Source organism: Exophiala xenobiotica, assembly GCF_000835505.1.
Source record: "Exophiala xenobiotica strain CBS 118157 unplaced genomic scaffold supercont1.2, whole genome shotgun sequence".
In the NCBI taxonomy this organism is placed as follows: Eukaryota; Fungi; Ascomycota; class Eurotiomycetes; order Chaetothyriales; family Herpotrichiellaceae; genus Exophiala; species Exophiala xenobiotica.
In genome coordinates, this window is record NW_013562493.1 from 2,058,174 (window position 1) to 2,071,187 (window position 13,014).

The following is a 13,014-nucleotide window of genomic DNA, read 5'->3' on the forward strand; positions in this document are numbered from 1 at the left end:
TGTACTTATATATGGCAGTCGATTTCCGGCCTGAATACATTATGGTCTCCAGTTCAGCCGCGGGGAAAATTGGACAATATATGAAGCACGAGGACATTTGTCTTGTACTAAAGCGGGAGTCCGAAGGAGTTACGGGCGTCGTCGCCGAGGTCGTCATCCGCAACGAGAAGGCAAAGAAGTGAGTTCCTCCTTTCATCTCTTAAGCAGTCGAGATGTCTAATCTCTTCGCAGGTTTAAACAACTAAGCTCGCTGTCGAAAAGTTGAGTCCTTCGCCGATCCCAGCTATAACTGCGTCGACTTTGTTCTCTTATGGATCGCGCATTGCCTTCGTCATGGCCTGTTCCGCGATAAGTCGACGCTCGTTCAAGTCCTGGCTACTGCGAAGAAGAGGCCAGATCGTGTTCTGCGTTACAAAACATCCGGACTACCCCCTTCGCTGCCTAAATCCGTGAGCATTCAGTCGGGAAGCTTGCATTAGAGCTTCCAGCAGATTTCGGACATCGGGATGAGCCGGGACTCTTCTTGCTTGTCTGTCCAGATTGTCCAAATTTTCCAAATAGAACATTCCCCTCTAAGCGCCACCACGATCGACACCGATAGAGCTGCTTATACCCGGAACACGTTCAGAAACACCGAGCTGCTGCTGGAAGTACAACAAAGCGAAAGGAGAAACAAGGACCCGTAAAACGCAAGGCTCACAGCAAGGCGAGTTCGAAGGCTTGAATGAAGCTGGTGATTTCTTGAGGTTCTGCAGATTTATGATATTACAGTACTCCGTATGGTGTTTAGCGATGCAGCTCACATAATATATGGTACGTTCAAATATCCAGTCTCAAGCAGCGGCCAAGGGTCAAGCTTCGACTGGGATTGGACTATGCCGGGCAGCATACCGTCGCCAGCAGTCTTGCGCTCTAGGCCAACGGCTCACTCAAACGAGACTGTCATTGAGCGTTGGTGATATATCTCGACAGAGAGGATCCAACGATATGTGGTACAACTGGTGAGAGAACGAAAGGGCGGCTCCGACAGGATACAAAGACAAGCAGGACAGGAAACGGGCTGAGATGAAGTTGATCGGGAACACGAAAGTCTCGCAAGGCTTTTCAATCACTACGTGTCATTAACAGCTGTATCTGGTCACTGTTCTGCAGCGTATTTTCCCACCAGTCCTTCTCTCTTCTCCCTCTCTTGTCTTCCTACGGTCCCCACCAAACCAACAATCGCATGTCTCCGTCACGTTGGAGACGGGTATCCTCTCTGTGAAATAAAGTGCATGTATAAGTAAGGTTACGTGTAATGTCTGAGCCGAAACTCGTCATGACGTCGTGAATGTGATACTGTAAAAAGACGGCCAACGTTCTCGAAACCGATGCCAACAACCCTCCATCCCCAAGACCATCTTGGATTGCGGCAAGCCAAGCCCAGAGTACGCGAAACTCTTTCCAAACGTTTGCGTGAGGCGTGAGGTCGTGAAAAACAGTATCCTGCAATACGACAGGGGTATGGCAGCAATGCTTTTCTCCCACAACGCCATTGATGCTTGCTTGCTTGCACTTCGAAAACACCGGCCGGGTCACCAAGCCCCGTCGATGTCTATGGAGCACACAACCACACCACTAATTTAAGCACTAACCTCCTTGTCATCTTTGTCCGGCTGCTCCGCGGCTCTCAATTGATTCTGATGCTCGACCGTGGCGATGGCGCTTTGCAGCGCACTGGTCAAATCGATATGGAAGAAGGGGCGGTTCAGGCCATGCACGACAGCCACCCTCTTCGACGTCGCTCTGTTATACGCCTTGCTATTGGTGATCTCTCGCGACAGATCCGGGCTGTTGTCACCATGACTATGACTAGAGTCGGTGCTGGGGTCGTCTTTGTAGTGGTGTCTTTCAATTGCATCGGCCTTGATGACGCCGTGGCCACTACTCGTGCGAGAGTGACCGATCTCTTCGTCCGTGTGGACGCGTGAGAGGCGTCTGTTGCTTTCAGCTTCTGCCGCAGCGGCTGCAGATGCGGATCCGCCGATCTCTGCGACGCTGAAAATTGGTTTCCATCGATGGTACTCTTCCTGCGGGGCGCTCGGGTAGCCGAAGCCTGCGGAGGCCAGGGCGCGCTTGGTCCAGCGGTTGTTAATGCAGGCGAAATGCCATTGAACGCTCTCGGGTGAGGCGTAACGGTCAAGCTGGTTGCGGACGTCGATGAGGTTTTGCACGCTGGTCACGTCGACGTTGTTCACGGACGACATGTCGAGAACAATGGCTTTGAGTGTGGGTAGATGCGAGCTATCGGTCTCCTCCTTGCCTCGTCGTGGCCCTGGGTTGTTCCATGGTCGGTCGCCTGGTCGGGGCCAGGAGTGAGGATTGGTGCGGCGAGTATGCTCGAAGATATATTTGACAAGGTGGTCGGTGTAGTGGTTGGCATTGGGATAGTTGAAGCCTTCGGAGAATCGGTAGACGAAGACTCCAGGGTACGGCGCCTCGACGTGGATGGATGGGTTTGAGCCATCGTTGTGATCGAGTGGGAGGAAAATATCCCGCACGGCTCGATCGTCATCGGACATCATCCTTTGGTCGTGGAATTTGTCTTCCACCAGGTGGTCACCGATGACGGAGTGGATCTTGACTTTGCCGACAAAATGACCATTGGCCTTGATAACACGGAAGAGAAGCACGGCAGCGCTGACGCAGATCGTGGTGTAGATACCGTTTTCGATGGAGGAGAAGACGGTGACAAACACACCGGCAAAGAAGATGATGACTTCGATCGGTGAGACGCGCCAGAATTGATAGACAGTATTTGGGGGTGTGATCAAGTCACCAACAGCGTGGATGATGACACCTGAAAGTGATGCGCTCGGAATGTAGTAGAAGACTGCAGGAAGGGCATAGATTGCCAGAAGGACGACAATTGCAGTGATGACACCAGCGAAAGGTGTTCGAACGCCGGCTTTGGACTTGATGGCTGTTCTTGAGAAAGAGCCTGTCGCAGGATACGCGCCGAGGAAAGGACCTAATAGGTTGGTGACGCCAATGGCCACGAGTTCCTGTGAGGGATCAATGGTATAGTTGTTGACCCGACCGAATGATTTGGAAATGGCAATATGCTCGATCAAAAGCACAATAACCGATGCGGGTAGCTCGTTTGCGAAGTAGCTAATAATGTCGGTGTTGATTATGGGAACACGGGCGTCCTGGAATCCTCGAGGAACTTTCCCCAGGATCTGAAAGACATGATCATCACGGTGATGGCGATTGACAAGCCAGCTGATGAGGGTGTACAGGAGGATGACAAATGCAGTTCGAAGAGTCGAAATGAAGAAGAAGGTTTTGGCTCGATCGGGGTGCCTCTTTGCCAGTTGGTTGCAGGTGAAGCGGATTAGATAGAGCATGAAAAGTGCAGTCAGACCCATGGCAGCGTCGATTTTCGTGTGGCCAAGGTACTTCAAGGTGTTGATGATGACCAGGTAGGTTGATGCCCTCGTGTTAAACCCCTTGACTTTGATACCCATCATGGTTGGCACCTGCCCACATGCGATGTTGAGAGCTGAGCCGGTCATGAAAGCCGAGATTGCAGTCAAAGGAATGAAGTCGACGATCCACCCGCACCGAATGAGACCGATAAAGCAGACGATGGCGCCTGCAATGATGGCGAGAGCTGAAGCGACAACATGTCCAGGAACTTCCGGGTGCTCCTCAGCGACCTTATTGACGATGTTACCAGTGATAGTCGACATGACCGCGACGGGACCGATGGTGATATCCTTGGATGTGGCGAAGAACCAGTAGATTAAGACGCCCATGAACGAGGAGTACAGCCCGTACTGGACAGGAAGCTCGGCAAGTTTGGCATAGGCCATGCTCTGAGGCACGACGACTGCGCCGACAGTGATGCCGGCCACGAGATCTCCAATGAGCCACTGAACGTTGTATCGCCCAATCCATCTAGTAAAGGGGAAAAGACTTCGACCATAGGTGGCCCATTGACGGCCAGTGGGAACCAAATCTCGAAACCAGTCAATGGTTCTTGGTTCTTCTTCCACGTACGTATCAGCAGTGTTGACCGAGTACGTGGATTCGCCACGTGTCACGGCATCCTTCTGAGCCTGACGTTCATTGAGGTTGATCCGAAGGACCTTGGCCAGGCCGTGGCCAACCTTGGAAGAAGTGGACGTCATTACGACGTCTAACTGCTTTTCAAAGCAAAAGACCTGATCGGACGTGCGATTGCTTGAGAAAGGGAGTCAGGACAATTGATGTCCTGAGGGACGAGGAAGAGGCGGTGGACGGCCTTTAGTAAAGAGGTTTTCGAGCTGAGAGGACGGGGGGGGCCGGGCGTCCGGCGGGATGGTCAAGATTAGACTTGGGCGGACTGCTTCTACCCTAGTCCAGGCGTGTTGATGCCAAGGCGTGTTGCAACGATTGGGCGTAATGGCTGCAGTAAGAGACAAGGATTATATGGGGGTCGTGGCTTGCAGGACTGACAAGCTACTCGTGCAGCAAGACAAGTCGAATCCCGGCGCGGCGAGGGAGAGGGAACGCAAAGGCCGTCTGTCAACAGCGGTAGGCCAGGAGGTCCGTCTGCCACCAAAGAAGTATGACGGTCGTACAGCGTAAGACTTGCGATAAACTGCCTCCGGAGACCGACTCTCTGGTTGCGATTGCCAGAGTAAGGTGGTTTCTGTCAAGAACAAAGAGACGAAAAGTTGAGGGGGGCAGAAGCGCAGAGATATATGTTGTAGATCTCGGTGATGGAGGGTTAGATTCCTGCACCTCCCCACAGACAAGACGGGTCAAGCGAAGACCATGTGTGCTTTGCCGACTCTAGGCAGTGAAGGAGATCGGGACTCGACAGGGCAGACGAAGGAAAGTAAGATCTTGAAGGATGAGATCTACTGGTGAAGAGATACATTGGAAATAATGGCATGCGAAGCCAGAGACTTTTCGGGCAAATAATTGTGGGCAATGATGAAATGGGGCGCTTCAGGACGATGTCGCAATCGAAGGCGTGATGGGAGAATCACACGTCGCTTTGGTCCAAGGCGACGTGGACATCCTGAACAGTTTTTGCCCCATTACAGTCCCTTGAAGCGCACGCGTCGACTTTCCGCAAAAGAAAAAGAAAAGTTGAATGATTGTGATTGTTATTAGTCAAGACCAACGAGTCTCGATGGCAACATTGGTACGAGGAGGATAGTCACCAGTGTACAGTTGACCTGTTGCTGGCATACCCACCTGAGGTTCGCAAGGCTATCGTGGGCTATCTCTGTGCTCGTCTCGTCCAGTTGGCAAAGCTGAATTTTTACTGCCGATCAATTGGGGTTTTCAAGCACACCCGAGGCACTGGAAGGACTCGTCCGTACCTGTGTCTGTGCTTCCCAGAGGCTTGCCGCGTGAACGAGCCTCCCATGGCCTCCCAAAGCCCGTCGTCCCAAACGGTTGCTCAGGCTAGTAGGCTGATCTGTGCTCCCGGCACAGTTTCTTCCAGAGGGAAAAAGAAGCCCATGACTCAAGGGGAATCTGATCTTGGACGACTTCATCAGTGGGGATCAGAGTTGCTCCCTTCACATGTCTTCGATTCTCCCGTCTTCTTCGTTATTGTCATTACTCCGTACCATTGCGTGCCACTGCTAATGAGCGCCAGGAAGAGGGGGCACTTTCACTTTTCACAGGGAGCGAAATGGCGTGCTCATCTATCTCGAACCTCCTTCGTCGATGCTTTGAGGTCGATCTCCATTTCCACCCTGGCAAGACCTGCGCCAACCTGCCAGGGCCCGTCGTGCTCGACCTGTCATGTCGCGAACCAGCCCCCAGCTATCCATTTCTCGGTAAAGCCCTGATCCCTATCCAATGATCATCGTCTGTGGCTCATTGGTCACCGGTCTAAATGCTGACGCGATGTCCGCCATAATGATCCCATACATACTCCGTACTGAGTATTGTACTACTGATTCGACCCTCATGTACCCTAATAATAAGGGCAGGTATTTGTCGTTCTTCGGATCAAGGCTTATCTCTGCATGCTTTCCTAGGACGCTCACATCTTCAAAGTTCAAACTAAAACGAAGAATCTCGCAGCTTGTGCAATAAAGCACGGCAAAGGAAACGTGAAGAAAACGAGCATGGGATCAGGCTGTACCGTCAATGCGGACCGGAGTGTGTCCTCTGGTTGACCGCTTTTCCTTAGCGTCCCTTATGCCTCTTCTGTGTCCCCTATAGCACAGTACAGCAGCCAGATCTTTGTCTGGCCCGGCAGACTCTACAGCCGCCCTGGGATACGAAGTCGCACGTCTAGGAAGCCATAACCTTGGCGACGCTGGATCGGAGGTTGCAAGATACAATGCAAGTGAATGCTGCCATGTTGAGCACTCGAATCGATAGACTTCTTGTACTCCGTACATCATCAACAACGGGTCGTCCATTTGATTGCGGATGCGCCATGACCATCTCCCTTGCCTTCTATCATGCAAAGCAAGGCTATCTAATATTCGCTGCAGCCCAAAAAAGCCGGTTCTCATTAGAAGTGCTCAGCCTCGGAGGACATTCAGCACAGCCGTTCCTTGTGCGACCGTAGCCCCAGTCCAGGTGCATTCCGTACAGTACAAACGCCATGAGACGAATCCATGAGACCTTTCCATCAACGCCGGCCAATGCAGATGCTCCAGTGATTGGATGCATCGGATGCGGAAACCCCACGCTCGCTAATGCAGGGAGCTCATTCGCATCTAGATGCCTCCCTTCTTATCATCTCGACTCACTTTGGTTGACGTGCTCTCGTATCCTTCGTGTCACATTGTAATCACTGCGAAGCACATTGCATTCTCTCCGCACCCGCAGGAATGCCATCTTCTTCGTCTTCATCCATGGTCGCACCTTGTGCTCGAGCTTGTTGGCGAGCATCAACTTCTTCCAGATCATAGTCTTCCACCATTGAGTCTGCAGCTGGGAGCTTCTGCTGCATACGAGGTGGCAGGATTTGTTCCAGGAGTTCGACGTTCTTGATTTCGCTCTTGTCGGGGAACTTGACGTCGAATTGGATGTAAAGGTTGCCAAAGTCGTGATGACGGAAAGACGGCATACCCTGACCTTTGATCACTCTGATAGAACCAGGGGTGATCGGCTCGCCAGGGAAGATGTTGACCGTCAACCATCGATCGTCAAGATGCTCGATATAGATCTGACCGCCAGCTAGAGCAGTCAACAGATCAATCTCAGCATGATAGAACAGGTCGTCATCCTTGCGCTGGAACCTTGGGTGAGGCTTCTGCTCAATCTCAAACACAACGTCACCAGCAAGAACACCTGGCATTTGATCACCTTCGCCACGGAATTCAATCTTGTGCCCGCTCTTCACACCACGGTCAACGTGGACATGAAGGACCTTGCGCTCGACAATAGTCTTCTTGCCCATGCACCGTTTGCATCGGTCACGGTCGCGAATGGTCTCTCCTTCGCCCTGGCAGTCAGGACAGATGGTCTGGAAGCGCTGGATCATGGGTCCCATTTGGCGCATCATAGTCTTCATACCCGCACCGTTGCAGCCAGCGCATGTTCTGACCGCACCCTCTTTGCCACCACGTCCCTCACAAGCAGGGCAGATGACGGACTTCTGGAGGGCCAACTTGGAGACTTTGCCTCGGTAGATATCTTCGAGAGAGACCTTGTGAACATGGTGGATTGTTCTGGCTTTCTTTGGGCCGGTTTCACGCATGCCGCCACCGAACATTCCACCGAAAGCTGAACCGCCGCCGAAGAATTGTGCAAATAGGTCTTCTGCGGCCATTCCACCTCCCATTCCGCCTTGCTCAAGGCCTTCTTCTCCATACTGATCGTAGAGCTGTCTCTTCTGGGGATCTGAGAGGACTTCGTAGGCTTTTGAAAGGTCTTTGAATTTCTCTGCCGCATCGGGATTGTGTGCATTCTTATCTGCAGAACGTGAGTTGCTGCCCCTAATATGGCGAAGGCCGGGCAGAAATACCTGGATGGTGTTTGAGCGCGCCCTTCTTGTAAGCTGACTTGAGTTGAGGCTCTGAGGCTGAGGGGTCAACCTAGGATATGCGTCAGATGGTCTCTCCCTGAGTGGAGATGGAAGGTCTCTGGGGAGCGACTTACCCCCAGTATGTCGTAGTATTTTGTATCCTTGACCATTTTGAGGAGGGTCAATCGTAAATATGCTGCTCGGAGGAGAGAAAAGCAACAAGTGGGCTGGGGCGACAAGGGTGAGCGGGAGGGAGTCGCCGCGATAGGAGGACTTTTAGTGCGAGATAAATGAAAGGGCGAGCAGGTTGATCCGAGGGGCTATGAGAAGAACAAGCAGGACGAAGTCAGAAAGAAGTCGAAAGTATTTAGACTTGTACTGCGCAGGCGTACAAAGGCAAGGCAATCATCAAGCCCTTCTCAAAATTCACTACGGGCGGGCTGTCGCAGGCAGTTTAATGAGAACTCGCCAAGCTTCTGAGGCGTTCCTTCTGGTTCTCTCGACTTCCCCAGGGCGAGACTCGAGTAATCTTTATGCGTCCCAAACTGCAGCACAGCCAGGAGAAAGCAGTAGGCTGAAATTCAGCTGATCTCTAGCAGAGGCCTAACTGCTTCCATCTACACTCAGCCTGAATTCGTCCTTGTTGCGTGAGTGTCGAAGCGTCCAGCAATATTCGAAATGCTTGAACTCATCGGGTGGAATCATCATATCTCCGTTGGGGAAGACAATTTCTAGATTAAAAAGGCTCAGTCTGACAGAGATCCGTGCTGGTGGCGATTTCGCATTTCACGTATCATTTCCACCCTTTTTGCCAGGCAAGATCGCAGCCCTTTTGGTCAGACAACAAAATACCTCATGCAAAGATCTGGAGCTGGCGGCCTTTGGGGATTCGACCAATGTTATGCAGCCACTATTACTAGCCGATCTGGCTCCCGAATCGCCCATCGCAGGCGAGAATGTTGAGCCTCTGAGTGGTTGATCATCGAGAGCACAAAGGGAAGTTTCGTCATCGTGGTTATGCATAATCAACGACTGTGCACATAAGTATCTCAGAATCTACCTACGAGGCGAGGAACGCGCTTGGGAGCCTTCATCTTGGGCGAACTTGTGACTGATGCATACATAAGGTAAGGTAGTACAGACAAAGTCCCCGGCACAGGTGCTACGAGCAGCGCAAGTCGTACTCACCTGAAACACCAAATGTCTGCATTAGTTATGCCTGAATTGCAGAATCAACCTATTGCTCTTGGGTTTGGTTGTGTAAGCATCAATCTCTTCGATCCCTTCATCGTCGACAATCTCCGTGGTCCAGTTCGAATAGATGGCCGCAACAAGCAACTTGATCTCCTGCGTCGCTAAATGACTGCCAATGCACATACGCCCGCCAGACCCAAATGCCCAGAACCATCGATGCATTTCCTTCAAATGGTCCGGGGAGGTGTACGAAGGTAGCCAGCGTGATGGGTTGAAAGTCTCGGGCTCGGGAAAAACAGCCGCGTTACGGTGCAGACCATATGGCATGGCCGATACACGCACACCTCCTGGGATACCTGAGTAGTCTCCAAGGGTATTGCCACCGGGAACATAGGGAGAAATACGTGGTTCAATTCCTGGGATCGGGGTATGTAGGCGTAAGGTCTCCATGAATATAGCCTGGAGCAACGGCAGCGCGTCGATCTGCTTGGGGTCGGGTAGCTTGAAGTCCTTCACATCAGAATCTGCTGGCATCGGCCACTTAATGGCCGGTGTAAGAGTCTGCAGTTCCCTTTGGAGTTGCCTCTGGAGCTCTGGATTCTTGCACAGCTCCCAATACAGGTAGGTCAGAGCAATGGCAGACGTCTCGTGCCCAGCACCAAGTTGATCCAGCATCTCGCTGTAGATCTCCGCAGTGGTCGTGTCGTCGTCGGCTTGCTGGAGGCTTTCGTGTCGAACAGAAGGGAGCAGAACATTAGACATAGCCTTCCCCGCCATTGGATCCTTCTCACGCAATGCACTAATCCCACTCTTGAATTGCTTATACACCACCGGCTCGTCTCCTGGATAGGGAGAAGCAATCTCAGCCGCGCTGGAGAGGTATTTGTCCGCAGCACGACACATTCTGGCGTTCCAGTCTTCGAGATACTGGTTGGCGTCGTCCACGAACTTCGGTACGACTGGAAATCCGAGCCTGTTGCTGATGCTCTTAATCCATGGTATCTCGGCAGAGAAAAACTCATAATCTCGTCGGCAGTGGTACTCATGCATAATCCTTCGCCTTGTCGCAATATCTTTAGTAAAATCGGTACTTGCCTGTAGGCCAAACTGATATGCAGACATAAAGTCCATGGCAAAAGCATTGTTCATATCATGCACGTCCGTGGCTTGAGAATTGTCGGAAAGACTCTGAAGCAGCGGTAGGAAACGAGTTGAGAAAAGTACGTGCGAGTTGGCGGCGACATGTGGCGAAGCGGCTATATGCGACTTGGAGTAAATGTTTGCCATTGTGCGCTTCTTCTGGGAGTGAGGTGTATGATCTGCCGTGGTCCAAAGTGTCCTCAGCATGAGTTCAGAAGGCAGAATACACCAGGGAAGAGAAGGAGTCAAGTGCAACAGAAGCAGCATTCTTCCTTGAAACTATACATTTGCATAATTTCAAGAAATGCGTTGAGACACCATCAACGTAGGATGGGAAGCCCGCCTCCATGAAGCGCCAGCGACAGGTTTCAGTCGACAACGACCCAGGGGCGAACGGTAGCTCGTTTGAAAGGGGAGTAACTTACGGATCGTCGAGAACATGTTAATGACCCTGGAAGAGCATCAATGACTCTATTCAATCCTTCTGAGGTCACCAGAAATGATTACTCACCCATAGCTCCCAAAGCGCTGAGGATACCAAGCGTGCTTCTCCCAACCACCAGCGTAGATAGTTCGGATGCCGTTGTCCACACAGTTGATGCTGAGCTCATTCGACCCCATGCGGACAACATCACCATGTTTCCGATGCGCAGCGTATGTGACAGCATTGTTGCGTTCGCGGTAGCGTTGGTATGTGATCCAAAGGTCGCCGAAGATGGGAATTGACGGATGAGCCGGCGGGATGTGGCGCAGGGGATGGAAGAACAAGGGGTGTATGATGAATTTGTAGAAAGATAAGAGCGTAAGGGCTGCCAGTGCAAGGACCGGGAAGACTGAGATAGCCATGATGAGTGGACTCTGCACAATTCCCTAGGGCGGACGACGTCCCCGATATACAGAAAAAAGGCAGATTGATACCAGGTGTGCAGGCGCCGGATGCTTTCCTGTCCCTGTCGTGTAGTAGCTACACTCAATGCAGAGGACGATGATGCATTTAGCTCGAGTATGAGATTGTGAAGGGTAAAAGATTGTGACACGCTTCAGGGAGAGAGTATGTGACCTTTTCTAACCCAACAGAATCTGGAGAAAGCAAGCACTGCTAGTCATGCATGAACTTCATATCTGAGGCGTCAAGATAGTCTGATCCTTCCCCTTTCGCTTGTCCAAGGTGGATTCGGTCGCGAAAGTCCGTATATCCGGAGTGCGATACTCCGCATAGTGTGTCATTCGCCTGATTCCAGGCGAGTTCAACATTTTGAAGCAAAAGAACCGATCAACAACAGCCTCGGGCGAGACAAATGATGCATCACTGGAACAGATCATGGGGCTTTGAATAGATTTCTGCACAAGCTATGAGGTAATCTTTTGTTTGCCCTTTCCCTCTGTCGCCGGCTTCTGGTCGTCGGCCTCATCACTGCTTGAGATGTCGTCGTCGTCGTCGTCATCGTCATCAAATCCCGCGAATCGTCGCACAGGCGGCTTAAGCTTTGGCAGCAGGTGCGCTGGTATCTTGAGCCGATGTTGAAGCACCCAGAGTGCATCCGCGTCCCCGGCTTCGGCTTCTGACCTGAGCCGTGCCATTTCATCCTCGTCAAGCTCCATTAAATCTTCGGCGTCGCTATCCTCCCCACTGCCGGCGGGAGATCCTCCGCTTCCACTGCTGTCGTCTTCTTGTGCAGTGCCATCCGCAGTAGCAGGCTTCTGCTGATTCGCTAGAATAGCCATCTTGACAGCATTTCTGACATTCTCTCCAATCTCTTCTTTTTCTTCCACCCACTCATCACTCAAGCCTTTCCTGCGACCATCCAGTCCTTTGCCAGCCCGCATGTCCGCTTCTCGTTGCTCGGCCAGCTGAATGACCTGCTCCCATCTCTTTCGCCTCTCTTCTTTCTCCTTCTTGTCCATGTCAGGTTTGGTGGCCAAATAGGTGGCCAGATTCTTCGCCTCTGTAATGGTTCTCAGTCTCCGTCCGTCCAAGTTACGCGCACTTCCAGTCGCGAGCTCTGCATTTTGACGCTTCTTGCGCGAAGACATGCGGCCACCTGCAGCTCTGAGCTGAGAGCCAAAGCCACCCTTTCCCCCGACTAATGGGGCGGACAGCCGCAAAGGCAGCATAGCAGCCTCTAGTCCGTACCAACATGATGACTGTCGACTGAGGTCTGCAAGGGTTGTAGTAGGAGATGCGTGGACTGAGCGATTTGTGCTGGACGTGACAATTAGGCGAGTGGTATTTGGCAGATTGTGCGGCAGTAGATTTGCGATCGTGGTCAGCAGCTCACTGGTGGTAAATGATGCAGGCAGAGGTAGGCACAACGTAGAAGGCAGCGAAAGGCCCGGAAAGGTGTCTAGCAGGACATTGACGACTGGTTCCATGACTGCGGTGCTGTTCGGCGCGGAGTAGAAGGCTGCTGATGACAGAATTATTGCGCGGGCCCAGCCCTAGCAAGGGAAACAATAGAAGGCAATAATGATGTCCTGGCAGGAGCGATGTATAGTCGTATTGAGACTACTGAAACCAAGTCGAAACCAGGGAATTCTTCATCGAGCATGACATATATGAGATGTAACTGTCGCGCAACGAATTTGAGTGCCAGATTCCCTCGGAGTCTAGAGTCTAACCGGATTGGGTGAGGCCCCTGCCGCTAAAAGCGAAAAACCGGAGCTTGGTGTCCTGGGGATCACGGCCGATTCTTCCTTTCAAGAGT

At 52.0% G+C, this 13,014-nt stretch overlaps 4 protein-coding genes across 5 annotated transcripts; all 4 read right to left on the reverse strand.

Annotated features, from left to right (window-relative positions):
- Positions 1–1,071: 1,071 nt before the first annotated feature.
- On the reverse strand, positions 1,072–4,909 carry PV05_02963 (uncharacterized protein). The gene has a single exon (XM_013463572.1). The coding sequence runs from the start codon at positions 4,173–4,175 to the stop codon at positions 1,623–1,625; it is 2,553 nt and encodes an 850-aa protein (XP_013319026.1). The 5' UTR covers positions 4,176–4,909; the 3' UTR covers positions 1,072–1,622.
- A 233-nt stretch (positions 4,910–5,142) lies between these two features.
- On the reverse strand, positions 5,143–8,450 carry PV05_02964. 2 transcript variants are annotated; one of them, XM_013463574.1, is made up of 3 exons: positions 8,110–8,450; positions 7,976–8,045; positions 5,143–7,923 (listed from the first exon to the last, which is right to left on the reverse strand). In XM_013463574.1, exons 1-3 carry the CDS (start codon positions 8,143–8,145, stop codon positions 6,797–6,799), a joined length of 1,233 nt encoding a protein of 410 aa, XP_013319028.1. In that variant the 5' UTR covers positions 8,146–8,450; the 3' UTR covers positions 5,143–6,796. The 2 variants fall into 2 exon arrangements, with proteins under 2 accessions (XP_013319028.1, XP_013319027.1); XM_013463573.1 differs by having other exon boundaries at positions 5,143–8,045.
- A 644-nt stretch (positions 8,451–9,094) lies between these two features.
- Positions 9,095–11,300, reverse strand: PV05_02965 (uncharacterized protein). The gene is made up of 3 exons (XM_013463575.1): positions 10,821–11,300; positions 10,735–10,760; positions 9,095–10,488 (listed from the first exon to the last, which is right to left on the reverse strand). The coding sequence occupies exons 1-3, from the start codon at positions 11,153–11,155 to the stop codon at positions 9,185–9,187; spliced, it is 1,665 nt and encodes a 554-aa protein (XP_013319029.1). The 5' UTR covers positions 11,156–11,300; the 3' UTR covers positions 9,095–9,184.
- Positions 11,282–12,860, reverse strand: PV05_02966 (uncharacterized protein). The gene has a single exon (XM_013463576.1). It carries the CDS (start codon positions 12,680–12,682, stop codon positions 11,660–11,662), a length of 1,023 nt encoding a protein of 340 aa, XP_013319030.1. The 5' UTR covers positions 12,683–12,860; the 3' UTR covers positions 11,282–11,659.
- Positions 12,861–13,014: the final 154 nt, after the last annotated feature.